General features: G+C 36.0%; 1 protein-coding gene across 8 annotated transcripts in view; it reads left to right on the top strand.

The window, feature by feature from the left end:
* B3GNTL1 (UDP-GlcNAc:betaGal beta-1,3-N-acetylglucosaminyltransferase like 1) overlaps positions 1 to 13,480 on the top strand; it is a 141,220-nt gene that overhangs the window by 16,288 nt on the left and 111,452 nt on the right. For all 8 annotated transcript variants that reach the window (XM_064522458.1, XM_026120585.2, XM_026120584.2 and 5 more), the window contains exon 5: positions 4,595 to 4,660. In XM_064522458.1, coding sequence (XP_064378528.1) covers positions 4,595 to 4,660 — 66 coding nt within the window. The remainder of the gene's footprint in view (positions 1 to 4,594; positions 4,661 to 13,480) is intronic.

Here is a 13,480-nt window from a genome sequence, read left to right as displayed (position 1 = left end):
CTGCTAATTTTGGTTAATGGGATCACAGGAAAATAGATTTACTTACAGATTATTTTTAGTTTAGCTATCCTTTTGAAAATACCTACTAAGTGAAGGCATACATTTATCTAACATTTATTTTAAATCTTTTCTTTTGTCAGTCTTTCAGTGTTGGCTGGATAATCTCTCTTCTTCCTGTCTGCCTTATATCTGCCAAGGGACAAGCCTTAGAGGCTTCCATGTTAACAAGGAAAGTAGAATTTTGGTGGAAACTTATGTTCAAACTTGGTGGTTAATAGATTTTCTCAGGGTACTACTTTACTTTTTCTGCAACAATTTTTTTTAATGTTGATTAAAAAAATAATAGAATGAATTTTAATACTCATGAATGCCGTTTCCCCGCCCACCCCGATGTTATTTAGTGCTGGCCTCTGTATCTTCCCAACTCCCACTTAGGAGACAGAAACAGACTAAGTATACTTTCTTTTTTGGTGTAGCAACTAGATCCAAATATACGCTTTTTTTTTCCTGGAAAATATTTGTCTAATTGTTGAGATTACATTCTTAGTTTTAAATAAGAAAAAAACCTCTATTGCTTATAGAAATCAAAGTTTAGCATCACAGTTATTGAATTCTTTATGATAAATACAACGTTTTGATAGAAAATTTGCGATTACATAAAGTACATTTGAAACAAAGATAAAATACGTGAACCTCTCTAGATGTCATACCAGAGCTGCTGATACTCCATTAAGTCTTTTATCTATACAGCATGTGTTTGGGTGTCTTACTCCTATGTTGACCTTTGAAATTGAGAAATGTTTAAAGTCTTTATGCTTTTACTCATTAGTTTTTAAACACTCACTGATACACAGTGCAATAGTATTACTTAAGAATATTTCTATATTAATATATTTTCTTTTTACTTTGCAGTTACCTGCACGATCATCATTAGTAAAGATCTTCAAAATGTTGAAATTGAGCACTGCAGTTGCCTTTCTTTTATAGTTGCCCAGACTGAGTCTAAAAAGCTAAATGGCTGGAGTCACTCAGATGGGATTTCTGTTTTGTTCTATTCTTCCTCATTTTTTCCTCTCATGTGCCCAGAAAGTATCACAGAACTGAACAGCAGTGCATCACATATGAAAAACCATCGAAAAAGAAAGAAAGAGAAAGACAAAAGGCCTTTTTTTAAGGTTGTTCAGGAAAAGAGTTCATGTTTTTACGTTTTGTGGAAAGTGTCAGCTTTTCCAGCATTAGAGACCAAAATATATTGGGGAAAAAAATATTTTGAAGTTCTCGCATTGATAGTGCCCCCTTTTTAAGTTAGATAATACAGAATATTCATGATCTTGATGATAGGCTAAGACCCTACTCTGTAGCCTTGTTAGTTTTGCCAATACCATGAAAATGACATATTGTTTTGTTATGGGGAACTTGTTGTCAAGTTGTCTCACTATAAAGATATAACATGGACTTATTTGGTAAAGACTATATTTGAATTTGGTCTGAAAGTTTGATACCCTAATTTAACCTTTTAAAATCATGTGTGTTATTTTTAATCTTTGTGGAAGTATCAGTTTTGTTATATATATCTCCATTTTGCAGGATTGGAAAAACTGGAATCTTTTAGTGCAAGAGTGTATGTTTTGTACGGTAGAAGATAATAGTAACATTGTTATAAGCATTGGAATTCCTTGCTTTTTGATGGATTCCTCTTTTTTCTCTCTCTTGTTTTTGGGGGGAATTTAACAAAAGGACATCTACTAAGAATCCCATGTAATTTTTAGAGGAAGTAAACAAAGCATAGTTAGAACGTAACTCCTATGGTTCGTATGAAGATCAGATTTAAAAAATTAGCTGTCTGCTTGACACACAAAGAAAAATGATTGTAGCTCTTCAGCAGATAAAATTAACAGTCTAACTGAACAGTGTCTTCTGTTTCATTTCTCAGATAGCTTTTTGATTTACCAAACAGTCTTACCTATATTTAATATTCTGTTCTTCCTTCAAGGTGTTTTTTTGGTTTGGGGGAAGGGTGGTTTTTTTGTTTGTTTGTTTTTTTAAATCAGAGTGATAGGATAAGTGTTTTCCTGGAACATTTGCTTGATACAGTACCTGAATTCATGGCCTTATTGATAAGTTGGATTAGATGGTAAACAATATTGTCAGACTTTTGAAATAACTTTGATGTATAGAGCTTTATTCTCCCTATATTATAAAGGTTGAAAAATCAGATGTTTTTTTCACATTGGCTTTGAAAATCAGTAACATTTCTTATATTTATTACAAAATATACCCTAAATACAGAAGAGTGCTTTTGACAATATATCCCTTACATCTTTTGTAAATTTGCATGTGGTAAGGAACAGCTTTATTATTTCATTGTTTTATCTTTAACCTTGAATGGTATTAAGTATTTGGATCTGCTTCCAAAACTTTTTTCTTTCTCATTTTGTTTTTGATAAAAGTATAGTGTCACCCTCAAGGTCATTCAGTTCCCTAAGCACTAAATGTTTAAGCACTAATGTATTCCTGTTGCCATTGGTTTAACTGAAAGTTTTAATGTGAAAGTTGTTGGAAATTCAGTATTTATTATTTGGCTTTAGGCGGAATCTCTTTAGAATGATTTTAATGTAAGGAGCTGTTAAAAGAATGAATTTGGAGAAGGAAATCTGGGCTCCTTTGAATTATGCTTGACTGATAAGCTGGAACCATTTGTAAATACTCTGAGAGGAAATACGTTGTATTAGCTTTACCAACATTTAAGAAAGACTAAACAGCTGCCATAAAAGAAGAGAATATGGGACTGAAATGGAAAATAATATAGGAGAAAACATTGGGAGGCTACAATTAGAAAATTTGAGCTGAAGCTGAGTATTTGACTGTATTGACTGTACGCTGAATGTTTTGTTATTATACAGTCTGTGTTTCGATTTTTATCATTTCTTCTCACAAATACTAGTTTTTGTGATCATAAAACATGTTGTACTGATAGAGCTCGAGATTGAAGGCTTTACCTTATCAGTGAATCAAGGTACAGCCGGGCATCAAAGAACACCTCTCCGTATTCCCAGAATACACAGATGTCATGCTCAAAAGCGTAAGAAGTTAGTTCCTTGTCCGCACACACTGCCAATACTAGTATTCGAGTTTGTGGTTAAAGAGTCGGTGGTTATCTTACGGAATTCCACATATTTTACATTTCTAAAGACATACGTTGAGATCACAACACAGTTGTCAGGTAGTAGTTTTGGACACTTACAATTTGAACGGGATGGAGTTTAATCCACTTAAAGTCTAAAGTCTCAAGTGTCATCATCAGTTTCTTCATGGACTGTCTATCTTTACCATGTTTCAAGTACTGCAGGATTAAAGCTTTGTGACCTCTTCAGTGGTTGTTGCAGAGTTCCAGAATATCCTTTATTTGATTTTTATTGTAGGTGGTCTGTATTTCTAGCATTGATGTATAGGATGTGTTGGACTTGTAATTCCTATTGGTAAACACATGTTTCCTGTAGTACTAGCTCATAAATCATTGAGAAATTAGACCTTTATGTCTCCAATAGTAAGAAAACAGAAGTCTTGTGTATCTTATTACCAGTGATTCTTAGCTGACTTGTGATTGACACGCATTGTGGAAAAAATAGTAGAACTAGAATTTGTGGTGGGCTTTGAAGTCATGTCTTCAAGTATTACCTGAAAAAAGCAGGCAACTTTGAAGTATGGATTTTTAATGAAGTCTTTGATCTTGAATAAAGTTCAAGAACTTAAAAGACCTTTAAGCAGCTATATTGCCTGCTAAAGGTGCTGATGATTAAAGTAATATACAATAATAATACAGCCTTTCATCTCTCATTGTCTGTGCTATGAGGTGACAAAGAACAGCAAGATCATTTAATCAGCTTTAGCTTTACTCTAAATTTGTGGAATCTTATCAAGCATGATTGATAATCTGTTGTACTCTAGCAGGTATTTAGGCTGCTTTACCTTTGTCTCCTTATTCTGTAATTTTATTTATTCATCTATATACACAAACGTTCACAGTGCTTTTGCTTGGTAAGTAAGATTGTGGGCTTTAAATGGGAATATATCAGAAAGTGGGTATCCCTGGTTGCTCATAAAAAGGCTTTTGAATGAAGAATTTCTTGAGATGAGAATTTTATGATTTCTATCTGTTTTATTGGTATGTATGCTTTCTATATAGTTTTACTTGCATGCATATATACGCTCACTTTTTGTTTTTTAAAGAAGACACCAAAAGCTTCCTTAAATAAGCTTTAGGGGAATAGTTTTCAGTTTATTTTAGTCCTAATCTTTTGAGATTGAAGCAGAATAGCAGATTAAAATACAAGTGTATTTTAAAAACGCTAAGTCTCATTTTTGACTGCACTCCCTCACAGGCTTTGGTGAAGTTAGGTTTTTTTAAATGTGCAACTTTCTTCCATTTGGAAGAAACCAAGCAGTGGTCACAGTGGCTTTAATATTTGCTCCATTTGTATTTTTGACTGCAAGCCAGTAAAATGATGTTAATTTAACAGCATATTCTAATGTGTGTCCGAGTGCTGTACTGTGACCGTTTTTATGTTCAGTAACAGTGTGCTATTTATTCCAGGATGATGTGATGATGCCACAGCGGGTTAGACTGCAGCACGAAGCTGCCATTCAGCATCCAAACAGTGTGAGTACTTCTTTCTTGTGTGTATTTGTGTATTTTTCTTTTGCAGACAGCCGGATATATCTTTAAAAGGATATGAAAACTTCACAGTAGGGCTGGTGGTGGCTAAGCAAACCCAGTATATTCTTTTCCTTCGTTTTTAAACCTTACACTGAATAGTAGCTTTGATTGAACTTCTTTTCTTCTGCTTATTTTCTGTTTAGTAAACCAGATCTCATTTTGACAGTGATACTCTTTTTTTCAAATAAGTATACAGGTTTCTCTACCATATATAACTTAAAGTAGAATGTCTTTTTAATGTAGCCTAATTAGGTAATCAGAAAAAGCTACTTACTGTGGTTAATATTTAAGAAACTGTAAACAATAAGGAATGCCTGGGTTGTTTTCATTCATAGAGAGGCCTACAGTTAAACTGATGTTTCTCCTTATGACTGACTGCAAAAGAAAATGTTATCGGGTAGAATGGCATTCTTTATTCTTGTGAAATAAATTATCAAAAATGTTTTGTGAGGTAATTTTTTATGAGCTGTATGATTTTGATGTTAAATGAATTTCTATGATTAGGGCCACTATCCTTTGAAGAGAGTTTAGTTTGTGTATCTGTTCTAACCTGAAGGTAAACGAGAATAATTTGTTACAAAAATTATTTTATTTGTTCATGATATTGACATAAATATTCCTTTATAAACTTAGTTTTCAAGTTCATGTACCTGTCAACAGTATTCTACAAAAATGGTCTTAAGGAAATAAATTTGACAAGAGTAAATGTCAGAGATACGGAAACAGTATGCAAGAGGTTTCTGGAAACAAAAGGTCAATTGACTTTATCTCTTAAAAAGGTATTTCCTGCAAGACATCTGGGAACAAAACAGACAGTTTTAAGTTTATCGCTCTCTGGGCGTTAAACACCTTTGGAACTTTTTCTCCTAAACACGTGTACTCCAAAACAGAGATTATTGCAGTTGTTTCAGCTAAGGAACGTCTGCCAGACAACCTGCTGTTTAGTGGTGGGATGTGTATCTACTCATCGCTACACCTGTATTAGCTCTCATGAAATATGATATTCCTTACAGTGTAATTTATTAGATTATGGTTTTAGTAGTAGCTGAGTAGCAGTTAACTGAGTTCATGCTGTGAACATAATGGAGTGATACATGGAAAGTTGTTTTTGATCTGATTTGAATCGGTTAATATAATTCCATAGTAAAATGCCAAAAAACCAGAGAGGCAAGTTTATCCAGTAAACTTGTTTGATGGAAACTAGTGTTAAGAGCTATCATATTTCTTGCTTGTTTAACTTCTATATCTGTATATTAAGATTTTTTTTTTAATTAGACTAATTGCAGCTAAACAGTTTATAGTCTATTTAGAAAGCACTTCAACTCTGTTTTGTTTATATTCTGTTCTACTATAGTGCCTAACAACATTAAATATGAACTATTTAATGGCAATCAAATCATAATTAGTTCCTGCATAGACCAAAGGGTGTCTTCATGATGTGTTTCAAGCAACACAGACTTGTTTTCCCTGTGCTCTAAACTGTCCTAAAGTTGTGGTCCTGCTTTAGTGTGGTACTGCTTCACTTTCTGCAAAGCTTAACTTGGGCTTGGTGCTCCACTAAATAAAACTAGCTAAAGTCAGTCTGATTTAGCATGGGAAATAAGGGTTTCCACCTTCAGCTGTCTGATGTACATGTACTAGAAATCTTCAGTTTATGGAAGTGTCACAGTTCTCAGAAATGAGTGGAGAGGAAGGTACCGTGATTCTGCTTTGACTGTTTTGATGCACCTTCTCACTGAAAGTGTGGTTCTGTCCAGAGACTGGAGGCCTGAGATTTTAAACTTTAAGAAAAATGATAGAGATCTGTGTATGCTTCTCATATGGCATAGATGTAGCACATGTGGGAAAAGCCTGTCTCATGCCATCACTTTCAACTTTCTACTGAATTAGAGGGTTTCCTTGCAGCTTTTTGGGCAGTGACCTTAGTTCTCAATTTTTCTTTAAACTTTATTGTTTTTTATTTTCTGTTATTTCTTTTATTTTGTTGTAATTATTTGTGTGTGAAGTTGTCTGTTTATATTTGGAATAATTTTTTGTTCCTGCATTAAGATAAAAGGATTTTCCTTCTCTGCGTTCTTGAGAACCCTAAGAAGGCAAGAATTAATCTGTGTTTGACTTGCATGGAACATGTTTTCCCATCTTACAGATATTGAAAACGTTTGTGATGCCTGTGTCTGCTTTCTGGGGTAACGTAGTATTTTCCAGTACTTTAATTTGAAGGCTTGAAAGGAGAAATGGGAACATCTCCAGCTGGTTCTTATGAACAACTACATCAGCTCTGTCCCAGTTCAGAGAGCCTCAATAGTTCTGACACTTCAGTTATTTTGAGAAAAGATGGCCTTCTGGCCACAAATATACTGCCCAATATTAGGGTGAACTGATTTTCTTAAGAGAATGATTTCTCTCCTGTCCTCAGAATCATCATGCCCTTCAACTTGCTGTTTTTGGAAGACAGCTGTAGAGGTTTGAGTAAGCTTCAATTCCATGATCGAAGTTCTGATACAGACTTTGGGCAGTATGATCAACCAGAGTAGGTGAAGAAAAAGCAGAAGCTGGAGAAATGCCTGTGAAGCAGTCAGCTTTTTTTTTTTGTTCCTGAAATTCTAATTTGCAGACTTGGACTTTCCACTGTTTTGCAACTCCTCCTGACCTGGATTTAAAGTTTAATTTTGACTTATGGTAGTCTCAATGTACATTTAAAATCTTTGTTCCTAGTCCTAGCTGTGCCAATTGCTATTGAGAGCAAGATTTGGAGACCAGTATTCCACTGAGCTCTAATATTGGGGGTTTCAGTCTACTATCATTACTACCACAGTACTCCTACAGATCTCAGGTTAGAAAAAATCTCCAACTTTTTCCACCAAGAGAAATCTCCCAGATCCTAACTAGTCCCTGAGGTTTTTCCTCTTTGACGTTATTCTTAAATGCAGAATGCTTTACCCTGACTTGAAGCCCAGTTAATAAACGGTGGCATCAAAGTTATCAGGTACCTTTGGAATGGTACAACTTTTGATACAAATTGTTCTTCAAAGAAAATGGTGTCTATTTTTGAAAAGGCAGTAGGCTTCCCCTTACATTCAGGTAGTGGAAGTTGAATGGGATAAATTACTACTGCAGCCTTTAGCTTTGTCAGTCTCTTTTCCTCTGTCATGGACTACTTCATTGTGCTTTTAAAGAGTAAGAACAGATTCTTCTCTGCTCTCTTAAGCTATTCTTATCTTAAGGAATTTTTAAGAAAATTTTGAAGGATGGGGCTGTCCTGTTGTCTGTAACATTTACAGTGGAGGATTTGGAATCTGAAAAGACCAATTGCTAATACATTACAATTTTACTGAATACAGCCCTAGAACCACTGTCATGCTTGTTAGATAATTAATGACTGTGTTATGAATGACTGTGTTACTGAAAGTTCTCACACTATTTTTTGTTTATCCCTAGAAGTAGCATATATCCAATTTTTCTGTCTATCAAGTATCTGCCAGGAGGCTGATTATTTACCTACTGCAAGTCATGAATGCTGTATTGGCAGCTCATGAGTGGCAGTAGCCAAGATCACATTTCACTTAATTCTGAAAAATTCAGGCCTTAATATGTTATCTTACTTATACTTTTGTTGTCCTGGGCAGTGTTCGACTTTGTATACATACTAGTGTTCTATTGAAAAAGGCTTCTGAGTTTTGGGTAGCCCAGAAAATCTTCCAATATCTTTTTCCCAGGCCACACATATATCTAAGTATTTGTGTATGAATAATATAAATATATATATATATATATATATATATGTATCTGTATGTAGGGATGATGCAGTCTCTTGCACCTACATGCCACATTTATTCTCTTGTTTTATTTGAACAGAGTACAGTACTGGTCTTCTGTTTCAAGGACAGATGAGGTTGTTAGCTGTATTTGTTTCCAATGGGTTGTTTCGTTGTGGAGCACTTGCATCAGGACCTGCTGTGGGCATGCTCAGGTGAAATCACTGGATGTGGTTTGGGTATACTCCTTGAGAGCTCTGACAGCGCTAGAGAGCCTCTCTGAGAAGTGCTTCATCCCTGAAGTGCTTAGGTACCTGGCCACGCTTTGCCAAGCCGCTGGGCTGTTATGGAGGCTTCCAAGAATGGTGTGGCGCTCAGCAGAGTACTTTTCCAGTTTTTCTTTTTCCTAAGGGTTTCAGGATCTATCTTCAAGAAATCAGTGTAGATGGGAAGAGGATATGCTGCTTGGAGTTCACTACAGTATGAATGTTAATATGGATAGATACTGAAAGGAGAAAGGAAGGGTGCTTAAATGAAATGAGATGGTGGGTTGTGAAAGTGAACAGCACACCAGTCTTAAAGCTATACTGAATGATTGTTGTACTTTGGATACAGAAGATGGCCTGGGACTTATTCCACCCACTCGCACCATTTTGTTTGCTGGGTGTGAAGAGTGAGGTGTTACTGTACTTTTCCCCTCACCACTGTTAAAACCTGAGTTTTTAATCTGAGTATATGTGTGACCCCACAATATGACCATGCACAGAAATGGCATGTCACTTCCAGTTTTTAGATCTCATTCTTTCTTTCTGCAGAATTGCTTAGAAAATAGCTAAACTCTTTCTCACTGTCTTCCACATCTTCCCCACAGCTGGAATCAAAATTTGGGCAAGGGGAGTAAAAAAAGAACTGCGTTTCCTTTTGTTTTCACTGGTTGAAGAAGAGATGCGAATCTTTACCAGTGTCAGGGAGAACACCTTTCTTTTTGTTGTAAAACTACTAGCCTCTCCCTCAAACATGTGCTAGAATACAGAGGCATGTGGCAGAACATGGTGTATTACTATTTTCATTTCTTCAGTGAGAATTTCTAACTGTTTTGCATTTTTAAAGCAAATTTTTGGCTTATGCTATAGCTTGGACTTAGGCCAAGAGTTGTAATACCTAAGGCCATTTTAACCCAGTATTATTTCATTATCTGAATGTGTTAACCAACCAGGTAAGTTGTACTTGAACGTGTCTTTGACAGTTCATGTGACCTTAAAGTAGCATTGAGTGAACTGGAGCAATGCATGACACACTGCTAGTTCACAGACCTGTTCATCTACTTCTGGGAAAGCCATAAACAAATATTGTGCAATTAACGAATCAGACAAATGAACAAATAAATGAGATAGCTGAGCTTAATCCTTTCTTTAAGGCACACCTCTAGGCCACAGCGTTGTCTTCTCTGCCCCGTTCCACCACCGCCACCACCCTCTCCATGGGGAAGCTCACAAATAACTGAACTTCACAAATGAAGCTGTATTTTTTTTTTTTAATTTGGTCTGGGCAAACTTAAACAAATACATTTCTTGATATTGAAAGTTATATTGTAAAAAGTAAGTTTTTTCTATTATTACTTTACCCTGTGGCATTCTACTTGCCTGGACCTGTTGCACATTTCTATTACATGCTGGAAAGATGTGGAAAAAGTTTTTCTTCTCCCTAATTTTCCTTACCTATTGCTTATTTAACACTGCACGTCTAGTTAGAGGTGCTAGCTTGAATTTTTCTCTGCTGCAGGAGCACCCATTTCACTTTCTCTTTTGTGACTAAAATGATCTGATTACATTGCTTATGTCAGTTCTTTTAGCTTCCATCTTACTCATTTGAAACAGTATTTGAAACTGCAAGTAAAAGTTTTGAAGTAGCAATAGAAAGGATATAGAATAAATTGAGGTCCTCTCTTGCAGGTATAATTAATATGAAAAGTTTTAATGGTATATGAAGTAGATATTAGCATGAAACAGAACTTTTAAGATCAGCATTCTGATTATTTATGTGGCTGTCATGATAGTAAGATCTGATTCCTTTTCAAAATACCAAAAGGATGATGATGTTTCACTATTTTTATATCAGCAAGTGACCGGGTTTTTTATATGAGTTAATCCATGAGAACAGTATTGTGGGAAAGGCTTAAAACATACTGAGCTTTGTTTTGTTCTGAATGCAAAAAGATTAATAGACATTCTTATGTCATCTGTCAGCGAGTTCCATATTTTAGATCTAGCTCTTGTCGTTGGAGGGAGGAATGTGCTTTTAGATAGTCTGGTCCAGTTTCCATGTGCTGTCTTATATATCCAAGAAGTTCTTTAAATTGGCGTCTGCACTGATTCTTTTGTATACAAAGAGCACTGGATCTAAATAGCATGTTCTAAGTGACCTGTTTTGCTGAATACTTAAGCTGCCATGTCTTGAACAAGTGGCAAAAGCAGTCAGAGAACTGTATTTTTCTCTCCTCTCAGGTGTGCATCCACACATTTAGAAACTGTTGCGATAAACTTCAAATGCAGCATCACACACTAGAACTGCTTGTGCCGCAGAAACTTCTTGGTGTTGCCTTTTACTAAGCAGCTGTGACATGTCAAATTAATGGAGTTTTTTGTTCCTGTTTATTATCATGAGTTTGGAATAAAGACAGGAGATTGTTTTATCTGCCTTGTGCCAGGCCAGACTGCTTCATGATGAAAGGGACTATGGAAAGAAGAAGAAAAATGAAGAGGGAGGCCTCCTTATACATTGACAGTCAACAGTAGCAGTTTGGGAATATTGGCAGTCCTCAACGTGTAGTGATTGCGTTCCACATACCAACTGAGTTTGGTCACCCCTGAAAGATCTTAAAGCTTTTTGTTTGCTGTATCTTCTTATTAGCCTAATGTTAGAGTACTCCTGTAAATACAGATTACATTTCAGGCTACATCCTGTGCCTCATCTGTGTACTTTATCTTGGGAGTCAAAATGGTTATTATGTAGTCTGGTAATTACATTGCACTTAGACATGGATTTACTTTAACTATCCCCTTAACAATGTAGCTTTGTTTGCGTGGCTAGAGCTGACAAAACTGAGATAATGTGCATCTCCTATACCCGTGATTTGTTCTTAAAATAGTTTATTTGTTCTTAAGATAGATATTTGTCACTCGGTGCTAACTGGAATCAAGAAACTTTAAAACTTGTATGGATTTTCATATATTTTTGTATAATCACACCTGGTGCTTTTTTTTTTCTAACTGGAAAACATGTAAAGAAACAATTTATTGGCTGTTTCTCTGTCTTAGTGGAGTTACAAGTCTTAAGTAAACTTATTAAGAAGCATCAGTGCCCTAAAGTCTAAATGTGTTGATAAACTATTCAGTATATTTAGATCATAATATGACGTGATACAGTGAAAAAACATACGCACTGTTTAGGGGTATATCGTTGGCGGCGCGCAGGGGGGGAGGTTGGGTGTTGCAGACAGGAGCTTGCTCCAGCTGAAAACTGTATAGCTATGCTTAGAGCAGTGCTGGACCCCAGGTAATATTTCCTGCCTTGCAGCAATATGTATTAGCTAGGACTTGTATCTGCTGTCACAGCAGCTTCACAGCTTCTGGTCAGCCTGGAACGTGGGCAGAGTGAGCTCGTGTCTGCCTATAAAAGGCCATAGAGGCTTACACACCAGAGCTTTGGGCCAGGTCTAGTTTAACTGAAGCAGTGTGATGTGCTGGACAAGGACCTCCGTTAGGAGTGAGAAGACACAAATTTGTCTCCACAGTAGCTTTGCCATTGCTCATCTGTACTGATTTAAAGAGGTGGTCAACAAGAGTGCTGTCTAGTCTGAGCCTTTTTTTCTGAGGGATTGCTAGTTTTTCCTCTTTTTTAAGTTAGACAATGGTTTAGTCTGGACTACAAAAATAGGTAAGAGGTATTTTGCATGTAATTTTGCAGGTGTTAAAAGATAAGCTTATGTGAAGCTTTGCTTAACTGTCATTAAACATAATTACTTAACATTGAAATACTACCCTACCTGGCTGTTGAGTGTAACAGAAAAGTCCTGCCATTCAAATTCCATTCTTTCTATATGTAATAGTTTTAACGGCTGTCAGTATCTCTTACTTAGTATGTCTTCTCTTCTACTGAAGTCCAGGTCTTGCCAATCTCCCTTATACTGTTTCATCTTCCAGTTGTTGCATATAGGTTAGCACATTTTTCTTTAATAAATGCTTTTGTTTTGGACATGAACTTGATTAAAATCTTCATGGTATAGGTCTTAGGTAATTTCTGTTTCTCATTAGTTAATTTGCATCAGATGTCCTGCTTTCTCCCTTTCACCATGTTTGAGACAGATCAGTGTGTGTTGCCCAGGCATGTCCTGGCAAGCAGTGCTTATAGAATTAAACCTTAATATAAGCATTAATTCATATAATAGCTATTGAAGAGAAATGGATTGGATACAGGTGTAACTTGGAAGATAGGTGAATAGAGGAGGTCAAATTTGTTTGCTTAATCTTATTATTAAGGATTTTTCCCAGTAAATGGGCGAAGTAGATCTGAGGAGGCACTGGTCCATCTTTGGAGAGGACAGAGGGGAAGATGTTAGAGATCATATTCTCAAGGTGGTTGCCCACAATTGTCAATGATCCAAAACCTCTGTATTTGTCATCCAGAAGAAAAAAGTCTCCTGATACATGTTTTCAGGTAAGTACTGTCATCATTAGAGCTTTAATACTGCATGCTCATTTCCCGTATACTGCACACCATGAGCAAGCTGTATGTGTTTGACTATTTTCACCAGCCTGTGGAAAATGTGGCCCTAAATTAAAGGTATCCAATAGGAATACTTACAAATACATATATGTACGTGTGTATGTATGACTTCAGCAAATTGTTACTAGATGTTTTTTAAGATTATCTGTAATATTTCAGTAGTCTACTTTTGGCGTGGAGGGTAGTTGTGTAAAGGTTTTGCTCTGAAGTGGTGACAGAGCGG

This window comes from Dromaius novaehollandiae, chromosome 18, assembly GCF_036370855.1.
Source record: "Dromaius novaehollandiae isolate bDroNov1 chromosome 18, bDroNov1.hap1, whole genome shotgun sequence".
Classification (NCBI taxonomy): domain Eukaryota; kingdom Metazoa; phylum Chordata; class Aves; order Casuariiformes; family Dromaiidae; genus Dromaius; species Dromaius novaehollandiae.
The sequence above is the reverse complement of the archived record's forward strand: the minus strand, read 5'-3'. Positions and strand labels throughout refer to the sequence as shown.